Below are 21016 nucleotides of genomic sequence, written 5' to 3' on the forward strand. Positions count from 1 at the left end.
CGTCTCGACTCTCTTACCTCTAAAAATGGGGGCAAAAAATAGCACCTCCTCCTAGGGTGGTTGAAGGACCAGAGGAGATATTCCATGAAAGTGACTGGACCCGTGCCAGACACATGGAAGTCCCCAAATATTAGCTCCTACTCTTGTGACCTGGCAAGGTGTTGGCTGTGGATGGGGTTCTGGGTGTCTCTGACAGTGGCTCTCTGGCCACCACAGGTCTGATGGGGACAAGCACCATAGAGCAGCTGCTGGAAAACGTGTGCCTGCTTCTGGCCTCCCGCACACGGGATGTGGTCAAGTCAGCGCTGGGCTTCATCAAGGTGGCGGTGCTTGTCATGGACGTGGCACGCCTGGCCAAGCATGTGCAGCTGGTGGTAAGTGCCCACCTTCCCTCCGGTGGGTGGCACCGTGGCCTCTGAGGTGCTGTCCTGGAAACAGTGAGTCTCGAGGCCAGCAAATTTCAAATGTTTTTAACTACACACTATCTTGTGCAACAGAAGGTCATGCAGGAGCCCTGGAAGGGACGTGTAGGGAACGCCCACATGGTAGAGACAAGGGAAGGGCACAGTGGCCAGGCTGCCTCTTGTCACCCCCGTGGCCCCTCCACAGAAGCAAAGGCTCTGTAGGGCAGAGGCCAATGGGCAGGGCCACCCCTCATTTTACAGATAGGAAAACTGAGGCCACAGGTTTCCCCAGGTCACAGTGCTAGTGAGAGGAGCCCTAGAAACAGAACCCAAAGCTCAGGACTAACTCTGGGCTCTCTCTGGCAGGGCCCTCATCTCACATTTCTGCCCTCTTGCATTTTGACCTTCTGGGTTTGAGAAGGCTTCTCTGGAAGCCTCTGCTAGGCTGCAGAAGGGCCCAAAGAGCCCTCTGGTATTGGGTCCCTGGCCCGCTTCAGCCAGGCATGAGGTATGCAGCAAGCTGGGACTGTCTTTCAAACCCTCTGTCCACCTCACCCACTGCCTCAGTTTCCCACTTCCTGCTGGATTCAGTCTCATCAGACCACCAGGTCTCTCTTGCCTATCACTTTTGAGTCTGTCCTTAGGTCAAGACAAGGAGGAGCAGATGAGAGTCAGATAGCCTGTCCCTGTCCTCCAATTCCAAAGCCTGCAGCCTAACTAGAGACCACAGGTGCGAGAACAGCCAGAGTGGAGATCCGTTCTGAAATTATTAGAATTGACAAAAGTCCTTCACCCCAGCCCATTTGGGTGATGAGATACTGCAGATATCTGCCACCCACACGTTTCTCAAACCAGGCTGCACAAAGGCTTCAGAGCAGTTCAGCCAGAGATTAATGCAGGGTGATAGAAGAGACATATGGAACAAAGAGAAACCTGGTGGTGTTGGAGGCAAAGTGTGAGCCTTGGAATTAGATCTGGGCTAACTTCTGCCTTGTGGCCATTTAGCAGCCACTTAACTCTGTGCCTCAGTTTTTTCATCTGTAAATTGGGGATGATGATAGTCTCTGCCTCACTGGATTGTTCTAAGGATTCAAAGAGCTAATGCATGTAAGGTGCCAAACACTGTTCAAAGGACTGTAAAGCTGTAGTCTTGGCAGGGTGGGTGGGGATTGTCACAAAGGAGGGTTTAGGGGGAAAGGTGGGAGCTACCCAGACTGTGGAGCGTGGTTGCACCAAGGGCTGAGGCAGGAACAGGGCTGTTCTTGCCCTCACCTCTTAGCTGGGCCTGGTCCTCCTGTGTCCCTGCTCTGGACAGCAGTGAGGGGCCAGGCAAGGGGGAAGGCACCCCTTCCAAAACCCTGGTACTCCACCCTGCAGATGGAAGCCATTGGGAAGCTTTCAGACGATATGCGGCGGCACTTCCGTATGAAGCTTCGGAACCTGTTCACCAAGTTCATCCGCAAGTTTGGGTCTGTGCACTGAATGGGGTGGGGTGGAGGGAGCAGAGGAGCAATTGAAGGGTTTCCATACCACCAGGGACCCTGCAGAGAAGGGGCCGTGCAGTAGGTGGGGTGGGATGGGGGCGGGGCAGGTCCCTCCCCTGTGGCTGGAAGGGCTCTGGCTGAACACCTGACTAGGTAGCGCTCTCTGGCCAGTGCGCCTCAACGCACGTCACTGTGCCCTCAGGTTTGAGCTGGTGAAGGAGCTGCTGCCTGTGGAGTACCACAAAGTCCTGATCAACATCCGGAAAGCGGAGGCCCGGGCCAAGAGGCACCGCGCTCTGAACCAGGCGGCTGAGGAAGAGGGAGAGGAGGAGGCGCCCGCCCAGGGCACCGGTGACAGGTGAGATGTGTGGTGTGGAGTGTGCCCAGGCTGTGCCCAGCTGCCCCGCCGCCTGGGAGCCCGCTGACGTGGGGCTTGTCTGTCCGCAGCATCGAGGAGATTTTGGCCGACTCCGAGGACGAGGACAGTGAGCAGGAGGAAAGGAGCCGGGGCAAAGAGCAGCGGAGGCTGACCCGGCAGAGGAGCCGGGCCTGGCTGAAGGAGGGTGGTGGGGATGAGCCCCTCAACTTCCTCGACCCCAAGGTGGCCCAGCGAGTCCTAGGTGAGCAAGAAGCAGCTGGCTCAGAAAACAGGCTGGCCTTGCTGACTTCCATGTGGGCCCGTGGGCGCTGCTCACCCGTACCCCTGCGCTCACCCAACCCACGCCCGTCCAGGGCACAGAGCCGGGCTGGTTGGTCATGATGAGGGTGTGAGTGGGTTGGACTGGCCTTCCACCTCCTCACTGCCCGACTCTGCCACGCCAGCCACACAACCTGGGCCTGGCTACGGCAAGAAGAAGGACCATGGCTTCAAAGTGAGTGCCGATGGCCGGCTGATCATCCGGGAGGAGGAGGATGACGCTGCCGCCACCAAGATGGAAGATGAGGAAGGCACTAAAGGTAGGGCCGCCGCCCACTCTGGGAATGCAGCTGCTTTTGCTCTGGGCCACGGCCGCACTCGCCTCTTCATTCATTCACTCACTCGTGACCGTTTGTTGGAGAACCGCAGGTCAAGACAGATCTAAGCAGTTTGTATCCAAGGCAACTCGTTCAAACTTACTGATTTTCTCTAACGTTTTGGACCTCAGTAAGAAATCTTTTATGTGGTAACCCAGTGTTGTATACGATTCTTCTATAACTCGTACACAACTTTCAAAACGCACTACTTCCCCGTACCATGTGCAGTGCACTTTGTTGGTCACTATTTTGATATATTTCTTTCCTTCTCCTCCTCCTTTTTATTTCGAGGCCCAGACTCTCATTTAGAGGTGGAAAGAGCCAGACTCAGACACTCCCCACCCCCCAATTCCATTGTCTCCTGTTGTCTAGGAGCCACTCAGGTGTAACATGTCCGAGTCCTATTTCGTCTTCTGCACCCTCTCTGCGTGTGTCATCCATCAGATCACAGAAGCCGCGGTCTTCTAAGATGTACCTGTCTTCCTCTCTCGTTTGGTTCCCACTGCCATGGTCCCTGTACCATTGGCTCACTGCAGCCTCCTAACCAGTGCTTTCACACTGCCCCTGCCCCTCACTTACCAGCCATGTGACTGTGGACAATTGACTTAACCTCTCTGTGCCAACATGGGTGTGATACCAGTACCTACATCAGAGGGTTGTTGTGAAGATGAAACAGGTAACCTGAAGACCACACGCACAGCAGGGTAAAAATGTGATGACACTATTTCCTGATCTGGTCTTGCCACTGCTGCCCTCACCTTTGAAAATTCCTGTCTCCTTGCTGCCTTCCTGATGCTGAAAACACCCCTCCCCTCTGCTTCTGCCTCCCGAACCTTACCTGCTCTTTAATGTCCAACTCAAGTCCTTCTTTGTGGCCTTTCCACTGCCCTTCAGCCTTCATGCCTTGTTCCCTCAGAATTCCCAGCAAGCCCAGGAGACTGCCCAGTCTTCAGCATTTAGTCCCATGCTCTCTTGTGATGTTTGGTTGTTGATTGACTTTACTTGAGTTTGTCTTCCCTCCAGCTAGTCAGGTTCATACTTTTTTTTGTTTAATATATACTGATAGATTTTTAAAAAATTACGGTAAAATACACATGACAAAATTTGCCACCTTAACCTTTTTTAAGTGTACAGTTCAGTACTGTTAAATACATTCATGTTAAAAAAAAAAATACATTCACATTGAGGTACAACTAATCTCCAAACTTTTCATCTTGCAGAACTGAAACTCTAAGTACATTAAACAGCTCCCCATTCCCCCTCCCCCCCACCCCTGACAACCACCATTCTGCTTTCTGTCTCTATGAATTTGAATTTGAATATGAATCTAGGCCTTTTTTTTTTTCTTAAAGATTTTATTGGGGAAGGGGAACAGGACTTTATTGGGGAATGGTGTGTACTTCTAGGACTTTTTTCCAAGTCAAGTTGTTGTCCTTTCAGTCTTAGTTGTGGAGGGCGCAGCTCAGCTCCAGGTCCAGTTGCCATTGCTAGTTGCAGGGGTCACTGCCCACCATCCCTTGTGGGACTCGAAGAATTAAACCGGCAACCTTGTGGTTGAGAGCCCACTGGCCCATGTGGGAATCGAACCGCAGCCTTGGGAATTAGGAGCACGGAGCTCCAACCGCCTGAGCCACCGGGCCGGCCCCTAAGCCTATATTTTAATTGGGTTGTTTGTTTTTTGTTGTTGAGTTGTAGAGGTTCTTTATATACTTGGGATATTAACCCTTTATTAGATGTATGATTCGCAAATATTTTCTTCCATACTGTAGGTTTCCTTTTCAGTCTTTGATATGTCCTTTAACACAGAGAAATTTTAAAATGTTAACATAGTCCAAATTTATTAACGTAGAACCAATTTGTTGGTTCCTACTTCTTTCTATCCCCACACAGTGCTCAGCACATATAGGGCAAAAAAATGGTTTCTGAGGAGGAGAATAAAGCAGTCCTCCTGGCAAAGTGGAGTCGGGCTGCGCAGTGCCTGGCTCCCCAGGAAACCTGGGGCTTTCTTAGAATCACAAAGAAAGCTGTATTTACCTCAGAAGTGGGATCACCACTTCCTTCCGGGGCTGCTGTCCCTGGGACGGAGGATGGGAAGGAGAAAGGGTTGGTGGTCAGGGATCCTGTCTCCCACAGTAGGACACAGGACTTGGGGGCTGGCATTGGCAGCTCCCTCAACCTGATGAGCCAGGAGGAGGCCAGATGAAATTTGGGTGGGCTTTGGGAAAATAGGGGCCCTTCCTGAGTGCTCACAGGCCTCTCTTCCTTTTGGCTGCAGGGGAGGATGAAGAGATGGCTGACCTGATGGAAGACTTGGGTGTCAGGAGTGTGAGTAATTCCTGCTGACGGGGGCCCGGGCCCTAAGACCTAAGTCTTGGGGCTGGTAGCTTCTTACTCGCTCACCTGCGCTGCTTCCTAACTGCTCAGTGGAGCCTCAAGGATGTACACGGCAGGCAATCCATGGGGTGTGGCAAGTGTGTGCCAGGGGCAGTGTCATGGCTGACCACCTTGTGGGGCCGGAGGGAGCTTGGCTCCCTCTGAAGCACCTGGGGCTTCCTTCAGTGTTGGCTGGGTTGTCCAGCTGAAGAAGAAAGAGACAAAGCCCCTCGTCTCTCCACGAGGGCATGTGCTATGTAGTTTGCAAGGGCAGTAGCTGGCTTGCATGCTCTAAGGAGTAAGCTCCCACCTGGGTGGGGGCGTCCACCATTGAGGGGTAATGAGGGCCTCCACGAGTTACCTCATCTAATCCTCAGAGGATGTGGGGACTGTTTGTCATCCTCATTTCCAGAAGGGCTCATGAAAGATAAGTAACCTGCTCAAGGTCATAGGGGTTATAAATGTGTCTGTCTCCAGGCCCAGCCTGCCTGAACCCAACTCCTGGCGTGTATGTAAAGTATGTGGCACTTAATGACACTAAGTGAGTGGTGTGGTATTCTTATTATTACTGCGTTTTTCCTGGAAACCTTTTCTGGCTGGAGCCTCCCTGGTTGTTCCAGGTACAACCACATCTTCACATGTGGCTTTGTAGTCCCTCTGCAGCCTACTCTTGCTGCTGGCCAGGGAGAGCTGACCACACTCCTCCAAGGATGGCCCACAGTTTGGCACAGCGGACTGGAGCGCCTTGTGTCAAGGCGCCGAGAGGGAGCCAGGCTGGCCGCACTCCACAGTTGGCTAATGACAGATCATCACCTGCCATCGAGATCCCCAGGGGCTTTTTTGCATGGCAGTTGCTAAATCCTACTCCTCTGCCCATAGTTATGGCAGCATTAAAATGCTGGGGTACATGTCACAACCGCAGTTGCCAGTGGGCAGAGCTGGTGCCAGATGCCAACTGAACCAAGAACAAGCTGAGCCGTCACCCTCCGTGATGCAGCCCAAGTCCCATTTGCAGCCAGTTTCTGTTTCTCCGCTAGGAACCCATTCTGCGAGGCCTCAGCCAACAGAATTGGGTGCCCCCACTCCCCCGAAGTACCCTGTGCATGTTCCCTTTACCTGGCCTTGAAGCCAGTAAATGCTCCTCAGAGTGGGGGCCTGAAGCCCCTAGCTCAGGATTCCCCTGGGGAACGTGCACCTCAGGAACCTAGTTTGACCAGGTTTCCCAGGCGGTGTGGTTGGCACAGACCACAGTGTGGCAGTGAGCCATGTGATCGGAGGTCTCCTGCACAACGTCCCTCTGCCTGGCCTACTTGTCACTTTGTAGGCTCAGATCACCCGGGGCGCTAGGCTGCTGTCAGACCTACCTCTCCCCCTTGAGCCTGACACGGTGCTGGCATGTAGTAAGTGCTGAGTTGCTTCCTGTTGGATATAATTGGGCAGGGGGACCTGTCCCATTGTCCTGTGCTCACAGCTCTGGGAACGGTAGCATTGTTGAGGAGCTGTGCTGACGTGCACAGGGGTGTCCCACCTGTCGGAGAGCCCCTGGAGCATGGGAAGTACGTCCTGTCTCCTGTGTCCCCAGGGCCTAGCACGTAGTGTGTTTCCCCAAGCCGGACAATGAACTCTAATGCATCTTTTGGAGCAAAAAGTCATATAAGACCCGGTATTATGTTATATTATATTACATCATATCATATCACACCTTATAGATTATATTGTATTATATTAATTAAAGATCCAATCTTATTCTACTACAAGACCCAGTTTTATTTACTATAAAATAAGGTCTTATTTTACTATATTAATATATGCTCCAAAAGACATATTAGAGCTGATGGTCTGGCTAGGTCTTATTTTGGGGGAAACAGGGTGGTAGGGAATCAGTAAGCGTTTGACTAACGGGGAAGGTGAAGTGGCGTTCACGTGAGGCAAAGAACTGGTAAAGCTGTTCTCTCCAAAGAGGCCGGGACCTCATTTTCCCTGCTTGGAAGACTGGGGCTGAGATGAGGTCAGCGTGCCCAGATGGGCGCTTGGAGCCCTGTGGAGGGAGTTCAGTATGAAGAGGCAGAGCAGTGGGCAGCTGAGACAAGCTCAGCCCTGAGGACCTGGGCTGGAACCTTGCTTCTGCACTGCCTCGCTGTGTGATCTTGGATGGTTACTTGCTCCCTCTGAGCCTTGGTGTCCTCATCTGTAAGTAGGGGATCAAGTGCTTGGCAGACGGCCTTTCCCGCTAACGCAGCTTATAACTACTTTTACTGTTACCACTAGTGAGGATGGTCATGTCCGTTTTTTTGCAAGCTTTGCTTACCTCTTTTAGAAAAAACCCCAGAAGCTCAAGCATCAGAAAGAGCCTGACGATGAGGAGCTGGAGATACCCCCACAGTACCAAGGTGAGGCTTCTACTGTTCACCGTTGAAACTCTGTCACCTGCATCAGGCAGGGTTTTGCAGGCAGAGCCACAAGGTTACACGGCCCAGTTGCACTTAGTTGGCACCAGCGAAGATTGGCTGATATGTCACCCAGAACTGGGCTGGGAGCCAAGAGGGTCTGAGGATGAAGAGCCTGGGGTTTAGGAGATCTGTGCTCAGAACCCCCAGCCCTCTGGGGAACCCCTGAGCCCCATCTCTTCCCTACCCACCCAGGCCTTCCGTGAGGCTTGCAGCTGCCCCTTCTGCTGGGTGCTGTCTGCCTGTCTTGTCTGGTCCTGAGTCAGGCCGGGTTTGGCCTGTGTTGAGGGTGGCAGTTAGGAGGGTTAGTACTGGGCCTCCCCAGGGAATTCCCCTGTACCTTCATCCCTGGCCCCAGGCTGTTCTTCTCCCCAGAGCAGCTGGTAGAGGTACCAAGGTGGCTGCCCAAAGCCAGGGAACGCCTCTGTCACCTCACCTCTGCCTCCTTCCCCTCAGGGCAGCCCTGCAGGGCCCCTGCCTCCAAGCCCTTGCAGCAGAGCCCTTGTTATGTATGTCGAGGTCCAGGGGCTCCTATGGGAACTGCCTGATCCCAGTATCAGGATTCCATGTTTCCTCAGAGCTCCGTGGCACCCTAAGCCAGCTGGATAACCTTGTGGCTCCTTCTCCTTTTGTGGTTCCCAGGCCAGGGCCCAGCCCACCTATTTCACTCCGAGATGGTATGGTGCAGAAGCCAATGATGCAGCAGGAGGCCAAGTTTCAGGATTGCTTGTCCAGCTGCTCTTAGGTCTGTGGCCTTTGCCCAGTCATGCTGCCTCTCTGAGCTGCTAGCTTCTCACCTGTAAAAGGGGTTCATCTGGGTCACTTCAGAGAGTCCTCTTGAGTCAACATTGTAGGATTCCATCCACAATTGTGTTCACGTCCAGGTAGAAATGACACTGACTTTGGAAACATCCTGATCTCTCTAAGCTGCAGTTTTCACATCTGTATGGTGGAGTAAGAGCTCCCGTTCTCACAGGGTTGATGTAAAGCTTGAGGGAGAGAAAGCCTATAGTGCCTCATTTTACAGATAAGGTTTAGAGGCTCCAGAAAACTAATAGACTTGCCTGACGTTGCAGCTGGGAGTTGAACCCGGGTCTGTCTGACTTCATAGCCTGTGTTCTTTCGCCTATTCTTTCCTAGAACAAGTGGAACAAAAATAGAATGTGGGGTATTTTATGTTAATGGAGAATATATATGTTCCCAGACATCTCTGGGAACAGGTCTCTGGATTCGGGTCAGTCTGAGGAGCCCGTGGTCTGTCAAGTCAGTGGACAGTCCTTTCTGAAGAAAGGTCTTTGTCCTTGGTTGGTAAGGGACAGAGCCAGGTCCTGGCCATGACCTGTCTCCCCAGCAGCTGTCCGAACAGAAGGTGCCCAGTGCCTTTTTCTAGGAGGAGGCTGCCCTGGCTTTGCCTGACTCGTGGCTTCTGTGTTCCTTCTCTAGCTGGAGGCTCTGGCATCCATCGCCCCGTGGCCAAGAAGGCTACACCTGGGGCTGAATACAAGGCCAAGGTAAGAGTTGCAGGTGGGGGCAAGGGGTCTCCTCGCAGAGAGTCTAGGAAAGGATGGGGCAGTTGTGCCCATCACTGTCCTGGAGAGACACCTTTATGGAGCAGACTGAGGGGCACACTGAGGTCATGTTAGCATCTGAAGTCCAGGCCTCTGTTGGATGGCCTTCCAGAGCCACAGAAACTGGTGTCACCTAAGACAGAGAATGAGGGGAAGGGAGTTTGTGCAGGGCCTGCCTATCAAGTCAGAGGAGGGGATGGAGGGGAACCCTGTACTCCTAGCTGACTCTGTTTCTTTGGATGAACAGAAAGCAAAGGGTGACGTGAAGAAGAAAGGTCGGCTCGACCCCTATGCCTACATCCCCCTGAATCGAACCAAGCTCAACCACAGGTCTGGTGCCGTGCAGGGGTGGTGGGGAGCATAGGGCGGGGAGCTGTGCTTGGGGGGCCTTATTCTCATTAAACTCTTCACTCAGTTGTTCAATGTCTCTTCCAGTTTTGTTTTGTTACCTTTTTCTCCCCTTTCTTCCACCTCGCCTCCTCTCTTCCCCCGCCTCAGGTTCAAGCCGTTGTTTCTCAGTCTAGTTGTGTAGGACACAGCTCCCTGGCCCATGTTGGTATTATGAGCCTTGTGCTCCCCCCCAGGCAGTCGGTCGCCAGTCATTGGTCGACCCCTCATGGCAGCTCACAGCAGCCCACGATGGTTGCCGGCCACTCTCACTGGCTACTGGCTGCTCATGGCAGCACATGGTAGCCCATGGTAGCAAATGGCAGCCCACGGCAGCTCATGCCAGTACACAGCAGCCCACGGCAGCTCATGGCAGCCCAGCTCCAGGAGAGCTGTTGTTCACAATTTTAGCTATTGAAGGCGCAGCTCACTGGCCTGTGTGGGAATCGAACCAGTGACCTCGGCATTGGGAGCACGGTGCTCCAACCACCTGAGTCACCGGGCCGGCCCCTGTTTTGTTACTTTTTAACATGCATCTTCCTGTAATTGGTACTTACATGTATTGTGAACTTGAACTGCTCTTTTAAACATGATAGGTTTGCCCTGAACATGTGCTACCACCACCGGGCAGTACTCTTCCTCCATTCCTGCTGCTGTGGGAGAGCCATCTTTTGACATTGTGGGAAGGGGGGCCGCATGTTCTCAGTGAGATGTGACCCTTCTGTTGCTTGTCCCTGCAGGAAGAAGATGAAGATGCAGGGACAGTTCAAAGGCCTGGTGAAAGCTGCTCAGCGGGGGTCTCAGGTGGGACATAAGCTCCGCAGAAAGGATCGCAGGCCCTGATCCCCAGGGTCCCCAGGCCCAGCCTCTGGCCCAGCCTGAGGCTCCTTTTCAGCCCCCAAGCTGCCCTGATACCAGCTCAGTGCTTCAGTCTGTGTGGCAGAGCCTGGACTCAGAAGGACTTGTTGGAACCAGGGCACGATTCCCACAGGTGCCTGGGATTTTGGGAGTTCCAAACAGGAATCGCCTTTAGAGACGTCCCAGGGGCCTGGAGATGGGAATGTGGCCCCAGTGCCAGTGAGGCGGCTGTGCCTTCCGCCCATGGTCATGTGCAACAGAGCAGACGGTCTTCCGTTTGCTCCAGCTGCGTACAGCCACGTGGCATTCTCAGCCTGGCTTGCGTCTGGGTATGTGAGATTTGCTGTGACAGACATAGAATAAACATGCACCACCATGCGTTGTTTTTAGAAACACTGTGTTTCATCGCCTGCCCCCTTCAGGGACAAGAAGCATCTGGTCATTGGCAACAGTGGCTTGACTCCTTCCTCTAGTCCCGGCACCCAGTCTGGGGCATAGCATGATAGCCCTAGGTCAGGTTTTGGATCTTGCTGAGGGACACCCACCTGTGTCATGAGGTCTCCCAGACTTCACTTTATGGGCCCAGTGAGAAGGTGACATTTGGGGGATCAGTGGACGTTCCAGGGCTGCTCTGCGGAGCTGTGATTGAGCACCAGGGACTCAGGCTAGTAAGGGGGCGCTGCACTGACTGCCCCTGGCCCCGAGTTTCTCCCAGCATCTTTGTTCGTGGATTAACAAAGTGTTTACAGAGTGCCTCTGTGTGCCAAGCACTGCCTGACCACCCACCTGGCTGATCCTCACATTCTCTTCTTCCCAGATAAGTGGATCAAGTTGTGGTACAAAGAGCAGCGTGATTCCTACTGTTCAGCTTTGTTGGTGTGGAACAGAGAACAGAGTGGTGCAGACATCCTGTTAGCCTTCAGATCAGTTGTCCCATCACCCCAGGGTGTCCCTGTGTGTGCTCTCCCAGCAGGCATCAAGAAGGAAAGAACGCAGGGCTTTTCCACACCCTAAAATAGGAGGAATTGTGCTTTGTCCCCTGGTATTTGATTGACAGCTTTTCTCATCTCCGAATCTCCCCATTTGACATGAAACCACACACACTCCTTAATCGTTTCCATCCCAGTTTAATGCCCTTGGCTCTGATAATGCTCCTTGGAGGCCTTGTACACCATTCCACTCATCCTCTAAGGGGACTCCAGTCTTGGCTTGGTCCATTGCTCCCAAATTAGGGCATTTCATCTTGCTGATGTTGGGCTAGAAAGCTGGAGGAACCACACTTTGCCCAGAGGTGGCGCTATTTACACGTCTTATTCCCAGAAAGTCTGGAATTGAAGAGCAAGCAAGAAAGGTGGTCAAAAGGTGGTTATAACAGACCCCCCCCCCCCACCCATTACACTTCTGGATACAGAGTGGGTCAAATTAAGCCTATCAAGCTCTTTCCTATTTCGTTTCTCAGGAAATATTACCACAGGTAGTAGGAAGCTTCGTGGAAGTAAGTATGGGTATGAGCCGATTGCCCAGTATTGATGTCTTTATAAAAAAAAAAACACTTTAGGCCAATTTGCTTATTACAGCGTATTTTCCAAGGAGCTTTGTTTTCTTTCAAAGGTGGGAGTGGCAGGTGACCTAAAAAGGTGGTGGTAGTGATGTGGGAACTCGATATTCTTTTGGAAGTAGACTTCAAATGCAAATGATCTTGATAGCGAGACAAGAGTTAATCTGTCCCAGAAACTTCAGGTGTTTGAAACATCTGTTATGAAAATCAGTGCTGCTTTTGTTCCAATGGTGGGTGTGAAGGAATTGGGAGTGTCCGTCGCAAGGCTCGTTCAATTTCAGGGCAGCTGTAATGGTTGAGGAACTCCTCCAAGATCTAGATTCACAATTTTAATTTCATTGTGCTTTTGGCAATGTCAGAATCTGAGGCTTCTTCAGCCTCTCTTTTCTGGGGTCCGTCCTCTATTCATGCTCAGAAATGGATGCTCTCTGACAAAACCAAAACAGCAATCCTTGTGTTGGCCAAGGGTGTGGTCAGCATTGGGGATTTGCAAAGGCAGTTTGCTCGTGACACTTCTGGAGACAGGTGGGTCAGGTTAAACCAAACCTACCCCAGACAGCAGGCCTGGCGGTCACTCCTCACAGTTCATTCCTAGCAGTGGCTGTCTTCTTAGATCTACTGTCTTATTTGCAAGCCTTCCTCAGTCCACATGTGTGATTATGTTTTTTCTGTATTGTTTGCGACACGAAAAAAAACTAAGATATTCAAGTAGACTCTGATTTCATTCTTCTTGGTTGCATATGTTTCTTCAAAGGGTAACTTAGAAAATTGGAATGTATTTTACATTTCAATATAAAAGTAATAAAAATTCACAGAACATTTGGAAAAAACAAAAGTAAAAGCAGGGGCTAGAATCCTTCCACCGTATTCTCACTGTTAACCCTGTATTTTTCATCCCTGCTTTCTTTTTTTTATATACAAAAATAATTTTAAAATACAAGCTTATATTCTAAATTTGCACTTGATTATCACAAAGTTTTTTCCTAACGATGTACACATGTCAAAAACATTGATTTCAGTGGCCCGGCTTAAACATCTGCCCTGTGTAACTTGGCTCAGGTTACATACAAAGGGTCTTCGAGTCCATAAGAATGTTGCTCCTTGATGTACGCAGGATTTTAATGCCATGATGAGGTGCTGGATCATGTGCAAAGCAGTATTTAGAAAATGACATGTTGACTGCTCTTTGTTCTATTTTTGATACACATTTTTATGAATGGCTAGGTGATTGTATTCCAGAAAATAATCTTGATTCTGGGTAATGTAAGCTGGCTTGCCATTTCCTAAAATCACACTTGATGTAGCTACTGCCATTAGAAACATTTACCAAGCTGTTAGGAGGCTACCGAGTCATCCAGAGGCCAGGGCTGCAGTGACAGAAGGTTTTCTGCCATTCCAAGCCCCACTGAGTGGTTATGAAAGGGCCTAGACTAGTATCTTAAGGCGGTGGCCAATTATCAATAGATAACGAAGAATGTGGGTGGAAGGTGTAGTGCCCTGCCGCTGCCACGTACTTGGGCTACATACTCGTTCATGAGTTGAGCTCTGGGTATTAGCTTTGCAAGTCCAAAATCAAAGTTGATCAGGTTCAGAGAGGAAAAAACTGACTCCCTCGAGGCCTAGGCAAAATAGTAATTTATTAATTTGTAATGACAGATGTAACTGCCAAGAGGCCTGAGACTTGGTCTCATGGTGACTGCTCCGTATGTACTCTCCCCTGCATAGGAAGTCGAATTGAAGGCTTTAGTGAGCATGAAACAGGGCAAAGGGAATCATGCGAGTAGTATATTAGTAACGTCACTGAGGTGCAGCAGCTCTCCAGGTAGATGGAACATACCTGCTCAGTGGGCCCCCCTTTATTCTGGTTAGTGCTGTGACGAAGGACTGGATCCTTTTGGTGTCTTGTAGACTCTGGAGACACTCACCTGCTGTTCAGAAGCTTTTCTAAGACCAAATTTTTTTAATTTGGTTCCTGCTTCCTTCACATGCAGGCATGCCTGGATTAAATTTCCAAGCCCTACTCCTCTGGCTGTCACCAGGGAGATGTCCTGTTCCCTCTGGGGCCTTGTACAAATAACTTGTCCTGTCCATCATGTGTGGACTTCAAGGGCAGCTTGAGTTCCAGATTCCAGGGATGTAACCCTGTAGACCCATAGGTACCAGTTACAGAGCTGATGAGATTTGAGATCAGGATTACAGAGAGGATCTGAGGCACTGACGGCAGGCACATGAATTTGTGAATGGTGCCAGAAATAGCTTGTACAGTCCTCATGGCTCCTCTGCAGGTTTTGCAAGCTCTTGAAAAGTCTTGCTTTAAACCAGTATGGTTGCTACGACATACATCTTGGCCTTGAGGCCACTGAGCCCGAGGTACATTCCAAGCCAATAACCTGGGACCAGCCCTCAGTTGTAAATATGCTCATAAAAACGACGAGGTGCAGATTTTACATGGTCACATACATCAAATGGATCATTGTGTGATAATACTTATCTTAAATTGCCTGCCTTAATCATTCTAGCAGCTAGTTCGACTCCTTCCAAGTAGGTGGGGTAACCTCCAAAACAAAGAATCAGCTAGCAAAGCTTGACATCCAGTATTTATTCTAAGAAACCCTTTTCCTGCCCACGCAAGGACTGTCACGGGGCTCACATGGATCCCCTCCCTTAGGACTTCACCCAGGGGTCCCGTCACACCTGATCCACACCCGCCAGATTCAGGTCTAAACACGTACAGAAGCCGTAACTGGAGCTATACAGAGCCCTCCAGTTGATCAGACACGTTCACATGCACCATCTCTTTTGATCCCTGTGAGAACCCAAAGGTAAAGTTGCGCAGGTGGCATAAGGTAGTGCCCAGGCTTCTAGAGTTGAAGCCCACGTGGTTGCACCCTATGTAACTTGGTCCCAGAGAACACAGTGTTGCTTGGCTGTGAATTTCAAAATGCCTCATGCAGTTGGGACACCAAAATCTGTTCACCTTCGTGTTCATCACCTTGCAGGCTCTTCACCCCCAAAGCTCTGCCATGGGACTCAAACCAATTACAGAACAGGTTCCTTTGTACTTGGTGAGAGGAGGGTGGGGTGGTTCCAGGATTGACTTCTTGAGGACTGAGGGCCTAGGCAGGGCAGGGCGGGGTGGGGCTGCTTGCTGGGTATTCCTTCCTCTTCCTCTTTTTCAAGGAGGGGGATGGAGTTGACCTGCAAGTCCTTCTTTCTGTCATTTTCTTCTTCCACATGCCTTATCATCTTTCCCTCTTCTCTCTGTTTCTCCCCCCTCCCCCCCCTCTCTCTCACACACACACACACAGGCGCATGCACAAAGGACTTCCAAAACATTTTGTGAGGTATAGGAGATACAGTATAGTAAGGAAATCAGACGGAATCTTTGCCTTGACGAAGTTTATAAGGAAGGGACAGATAAAAATAAATAAAATACGTGACTGGAATAGTGCTGTAAAGTCTTACGTGCAGATGCCATGAAGGGACCTGATTTGGATGAGGGGTCCATGGTGGGAGGGCCTCTTGGAGTGAATGATATTGTCTAAGACCTGAAGGGTAAGCAGGCTGTAGCCTAGGTTGTTTGCCTAAACAACCAAGGCTCCAAAACTGCCAGATCCCCAAGCCTAAGGGCAGTGATCTGGTCGGAAAGTGGCCTCAGATGGGAACCCGTCTTGATGCTCTGTTGCCTGTCAGGCTCACTGTGTGTGTGTGTGTGTGTGTGTGTGTGTGTGGTCGCGGTTGAGGGGCAGTGCTGCTAAAGCTCCCACTCACGTTGGGCTCCATGCTCCAGATGAAGGAGTAGCATGTGCAGAGGCCTGGACCAAAAAGAGTTTGGCCTCTCCAAAGAACTGATGGGAGGCTCAGTACATCGCATGGAATAACTGCAAATAAATATTAGGTATTATTACTTAAATTCTTATTTAACGTTGCAGGATTTGTTTATTCTTTTGGGGAGATAGCAGTTCCTATTTATTTAAATATATAGTCCATATACATCCACAAATTTATATAATAAAAGCTCAATATACAGCAAGACTAATGGGAAAGAAAATATTAAAAACCACATACCACGTTTCCCTGAAAACAAGACCTAGCCAGATAGTCAGGTCTAATGCGTCTTTTGGAGCAAATATTAATATAAGACCAGGTATATAATATAACATATAATACCTGGTCTTATATTAATTTTTGCTCCAAAAGATGCATTAGAGCTGATGGTACAGTTGGGTCTTATTTTTGGGGAAGCATGGTAGTAGAAGAGAAAAAAGAGGGAGCCCCTAAATCAAGGCTAAAAGATTTTTAGAAGTGTGCATTGGGTGGGCCTGGACTAAGAGGTTGGGGCTATGGTGTCCTCGGGGCTGGGAAGCTGATCTTCCTTCCCTGCTGAGAACAGCTCCTGAGTTAGATGTTTCTGTTATGTCTATTTTACAGAGCTGGAAACAGCTTTTTCAGGACTGACCCTCTTCTAATTTTGTGAGAGGAACATGAGGAAGGGCTAGAAATTACAGGCCTGGATATCACAGCCAAGCTGCTTACCCAGCATCTTAGAGGCAGAGGAGCCTTTAAAAATTGAGTCCAAACCCCTTGCTTTGCAAATGGGAACACAGGCCCAGCATGGGGACTGCTGTCCTCAGCATCCGGGGACTGGATGAACTAGAACTAGAACTCAGGTCACCCAACTCCCAACACAGTGCCCCCTCTAAAGCTGGCCAGGACTACACAGAAAGGCTGTGGGCCATGGACAGCTCGCTGGGCCTGAGGACAGAGGCCTGACAGGTAAGAATGAGTTACTCCTTCTTGGTTGAACCACCACACTTGGTACCCAATCCTTTTATAACCCATGTTTAACACAGGGTATGATAATTGCTTCCTTACACATTTTTCTGTGTTTAGTGTACTTGTTTACTATTGTTGCTGTAACAAATCACCCCAAACTTAGCAGCTTAAAACAACACAAATTTATTATCTTACAGTTCTGGTGGTCAGAGGCTTGAAGTGGGTCTTACTGGATTAAAACCTAGGTGTACCTTCCTGGGGGCTTGAGGGGAGAATCTGTTTCCTTGCCTTTTCCAGCTTCCAAGGGCTGCCAGCATTCCTTGGCTGATGACCCCTTCCATCTTCAAAGCCAGTAATCACAGCACTCCAGCCGCTACTTCCATCATCACACCTCCTGGTCTGACTGACCTGTCTGCCTCCTTCTTACAAGGACCCTTATGATTACATTGGGCATACCTGGATGACATAGGATCATCTTCCATCCCAAGATCGTTAACTTAATCACATCTGCAGAGTCCCTTTTGCCCTGTAAGGTAATATACTCACAGGCCCTCGAGATTAGACCGTAGATATCCTGGGCTGGGGGGGCATTATTTTGCCCACCAGAGACTTAAGCTTTGTGAGGACTGCCTCCATTGTTGCTGTGGCCTTAGAAGTGGGCACAGCCCCTGGCACAGTGCAGGAGTTCTTTCCTGTGCTGTGTGATGGAATGAGTGGATTTACAGCCACCCAAGCTGAGCCCCTGCCAGGACTTCTCTCTCCGCAGGAGGCCTGGTCTGACACAGCAGCCTGTTTGTCATCTCTACTTCCCCAAGTGATGCGATTTATAGGGAATTCATAGGGCATATGTTCTTCATGTTCCAAGACAAATTTTAAAAATCAACTTTATTGAAGTATAATTTACATCTAAGTAATTCCCCCATTATAAGTGTTCATTGAGCGTTGACAAATGTATACACCAATGCAATCCCCACCATAATCAATAGATGGTGTGTGTGTTCAGTTTGTTTTGTTGTTTTGGTGTATAGCTCTCAGTTTTAAGAAATGTACCGACCTGTGTACCATCACCACAATCAGGATACTGAACAGTTCCATCACTCCCAAAACATCCCGTGTTCTCTTTTGTAGTCACAGCCTCCCCCACCCCCTTAACTTTTGGCAACCAGTGATCTGTTACCTGAACCTATTGTTTCATCCAAGGCAAATTGTAGTCATGATTGCCTAGGTAATAACTTTATGAAAAAGGATCCCTTTCCCTTTATGCATTGTATTGTAGCCACTCGGGATGGGAAGGATTACTGAAGATCTTCCTCAGGCCCACTGTGGTTCCCTGGCTGCCTTGGGACCAGCCTTCGCTTCCCTACTGAGGGAAAATGACCCAGTCCACCTCAGCCAAAAAACCATGTAACAGGTGTGAAGGAATCAGGTGGCCAGGATTTTCAATATGACCTCAGAGTTGAAAAAGATCAGCCACTTGCATCAGAAGCGTGGTGAAGATGTTATTACTTCACATCAGCAACCAGATGGCAGTTACGAAGAAAGAAAAAAAATCTAGATCAAATACCAGATATAGCAGAGACTTTTTCTTATTAAGGTGAATTCAAAATTGTGCAACTACCCTCTCTATCAAATTCCAAAACATTTTCAGCATTCCAAAAGCAAACCTCGTACCCCTTAGCAGTCATCCCCCCCCCCCGCCACCATTCTCACCCCCAGACCTAAGCAACCACCAGTCTGCTTTCTGTCTCTATGGATTTGCCTATTCTGGATAGTTCATAAAAGTGGAATCACTACATGACCTTTTGTATCTGGCTTCTTTCACTTCATCTAATGTTTTCGATCATAATGTTGTAGTGTATCAGAACTATATTCCTTTGTTATGGCTGAGTAATGGTCCATTGTATGGCTATACCACAATTTATCCATTCATCCATGGATGGACCTCAGCATAGAATTTGCCATTTTTTTGGACTTGAACATCACTAGGACTATTTCTGCTCCCCAGAGCCTAATTCCAGCATCATTACATGGACCCCCAGGATCCATGTGAGAAGCCTTCCCTTACATGTTCTCATGTAATATAACAACTTATAAAGAAGGAATCACCCCTCCCCCCATTTTACAGCTTCAGAATCAGAGGCACAGAAGGATGAAACAACTGAATCCAGATGGGGTTCCAAGCCCAATGCCCATCCCTCTGCACCCCAATTAGTATCTCTGAGTGCAGGTCACTGAAAACAAAGTCCACATGGAAAGCAAACTCCTTGGGAGGGATTTTAATGCAGTCTAAACTAATACAGAAAATCCCTGAATTCCGTGTCCTTCCACCGGTGATTCTGAATACCCTCTGTGTCTCTTTCCAGGCAGGCAGCCAGCGTGCCAGCCACACAGCTCTCATCGCTTCCCTTTTTGATACCCTCTCATGACTTTTAATTGCATCTGAGCCTCTTTAGCATCTTGTATTTTGATTCCTAATCCAGGGCATTTCTCTGCCTCCCACTGCTCCAGCACAGCTCTTCCCTCTCACAGAGCTCTCCAGAGAAGTGCCCCCAGAAAATGGAGTTGGTCTTCCGTAATGAATTCATCTCTATAATGAATAGTATAATATCCACGTTCCAGGCATATTGACATATCTATCTCCACACACGAGCAACATTACAAAGGCAAAATTTTTAAAAGAATGCCATCTCACAGCTCCATTTCCTATAGTACTAAGAACACTATGGGAATTACCCTGACAAGAAGACAAAATCGACTTCCAGGGATGCTGGATTACAGACAATAGCTACAACAGCCCCATTAATATTTAAAGTCAATGGAGCGTAAAACTGCTTTTCTCTACTTACAGGCAGGCATCGTCTTACAGAGAGGAGGAAAAAAATGACGATTTGAGTCTATTGAAATCCATAAGCCCTCCCCTAATTTTCATCCCCCTTGAAATTCTCTAATAAGCACCATCAGAATGAAAATGAGAATCACTCTTTCTGGGGAGGAATGGCTTCCAATCCTCATCAGTAAAGTGTGAAGAGCCCTCCACAGAGATGGAGGAGAAAGGCTGCCTGTTGGGAAAGGATCTATCACCAAAACCTGCAGAACTAGTTGTGGTGACACACCTTGGGACTTGGGAGCCTCTGGGCTGACTTCAGAGGTCCTTAAACAATCCCAGGTCCGGGTAGACGCGAGGCAGAACACAGGGGACCAGGCAAGTTCAAGGAAGTAATGCCTTTAGGGTACATCTTACTTAGTGGGCTGCAAGGGGGGAAGCTTCATCATTACTGTATTAGCTGTTCCCTAGGGGAATCGTTGGAATTGAGCCAGGCCTCTGTTAGTAAACCATTGGACTTAATCCCACATTACATTTGTGTAATGCCTGACAAAGCCTGTTCCCATTATCTCATTTGATCCTGAAAACAATCCTCAGAGGAAGGCAGGGCAGGGATTATTTTTTCCATTTTACAAGTGAAAACACTTGTAAACTGATTTGCCAGGAGCCACACACCCAGACGTGGCAGGAATGAGACTTGAATCTAGGTCTTTGTACAACCTGTTCAGGGTTCTTTTGACTCAACACCACAGACTGATCAAAATATTCCCAGCCCCACCCAGTCCTCACAATCCTCAGTTTAACCAGCACTGGGAGCTCACAATGATAGAGCTTATGTTTGCACTGCCCACACATCTCTGTTCTAATGAAAAAAATACAGCCCTGACCGGCAAACTCTCTGGGGGAAAAAAAACACTCATATGGTCTGTGCACCAAAGACCAAAATTAATCCAGATGGATTTGAAAAAAATCAAGGCATTAGAAAAGGACTTTATAGATTTGATTATATTAAAGTTTGTTGAGTTTCAGTGGAAAAATATGACTCTACAGGGCCAACAAAAAACCTGAAGAAATATTCGCAGCAAAATATGAACGAAAAGAGTTAACTTCTGGTATGTAGATGAGTCATGCAAATAAGAAAAACTCAATAGGAAACACTGAATGGGAACAATTCACAAAAAAAGGAAGTAGAGTTAGTCAACATTTAGAAAACTGCTCTACCTACCTAAAATCAAATACATAAAGGAGTTATCACCTATGAAATCAGCAAAAAATAAAATAAAATTTATAATGCTGAAATATTAGTGGAGGTGCGATGAATAA

The 21016-nt window shown here is 49.1% G+C and overlaps 1 protein-coding gene across 1 annotated transcript in view; it reads left to right on the top strand.

The window, feature by feature from the left end:
• Window positions 1–12780, top strand: part of RRP12 (ribosomal RNA processing 12 homolog) — a 30725-nt gene extending 17945 nt beyond the window's left edge. The window contains exons 25-34 of the mRNA XM_081074497.1: window positions 217–374; window positions 1782–1873; window positions 2091–2246; window positions 2336–2508; window positions 2711–2845; window positions 5178–5227; window positions 7593–7665; window positions 9166–9233; window positions 9538–9620; window positions 10418–12780. Of these exons, the coding sequence (XP_080930623.1) occupies window positions 217–374; window positions 1782–1873; window positions 2091–2246; window positions 2336–2508; window positions 2711–2845; window positions 5178–5227; window positions 7593–7665; window positions 9166–9233; window positions 9538–9620; window positions 10418–10520 (1091 nt within the window). The 3' untranslated portion in view covers window positions 10521–12780. The remainder of the gene's footprint in view (window positions 1–216; window positions 375–1781; window positions 1874–2090; window positions 2247–2335; window positions 2509–2710; window positions 2846–5177; window positions 5228–7592; window positions 7666–9165; window positions 9234–9537; window positions 9621–10417) is intronic.
• Window positions 12781–21016: the final 8236 nt, after the last annotated feature.

Source organism: Rhinolophus hipposideros (genome assembly GCF_964194185.1).
Source record: "Rhinolophus hipposideros genome assembly, chromosome: 15".
Taxonomy (NCBI): domain Eukaryota; kingdom Metazoa; phylum Chordata; class Mammalia; order Chiroptera; family Rhinolophidae; genus Rhinolophus; species Rhinolophus hipposideros.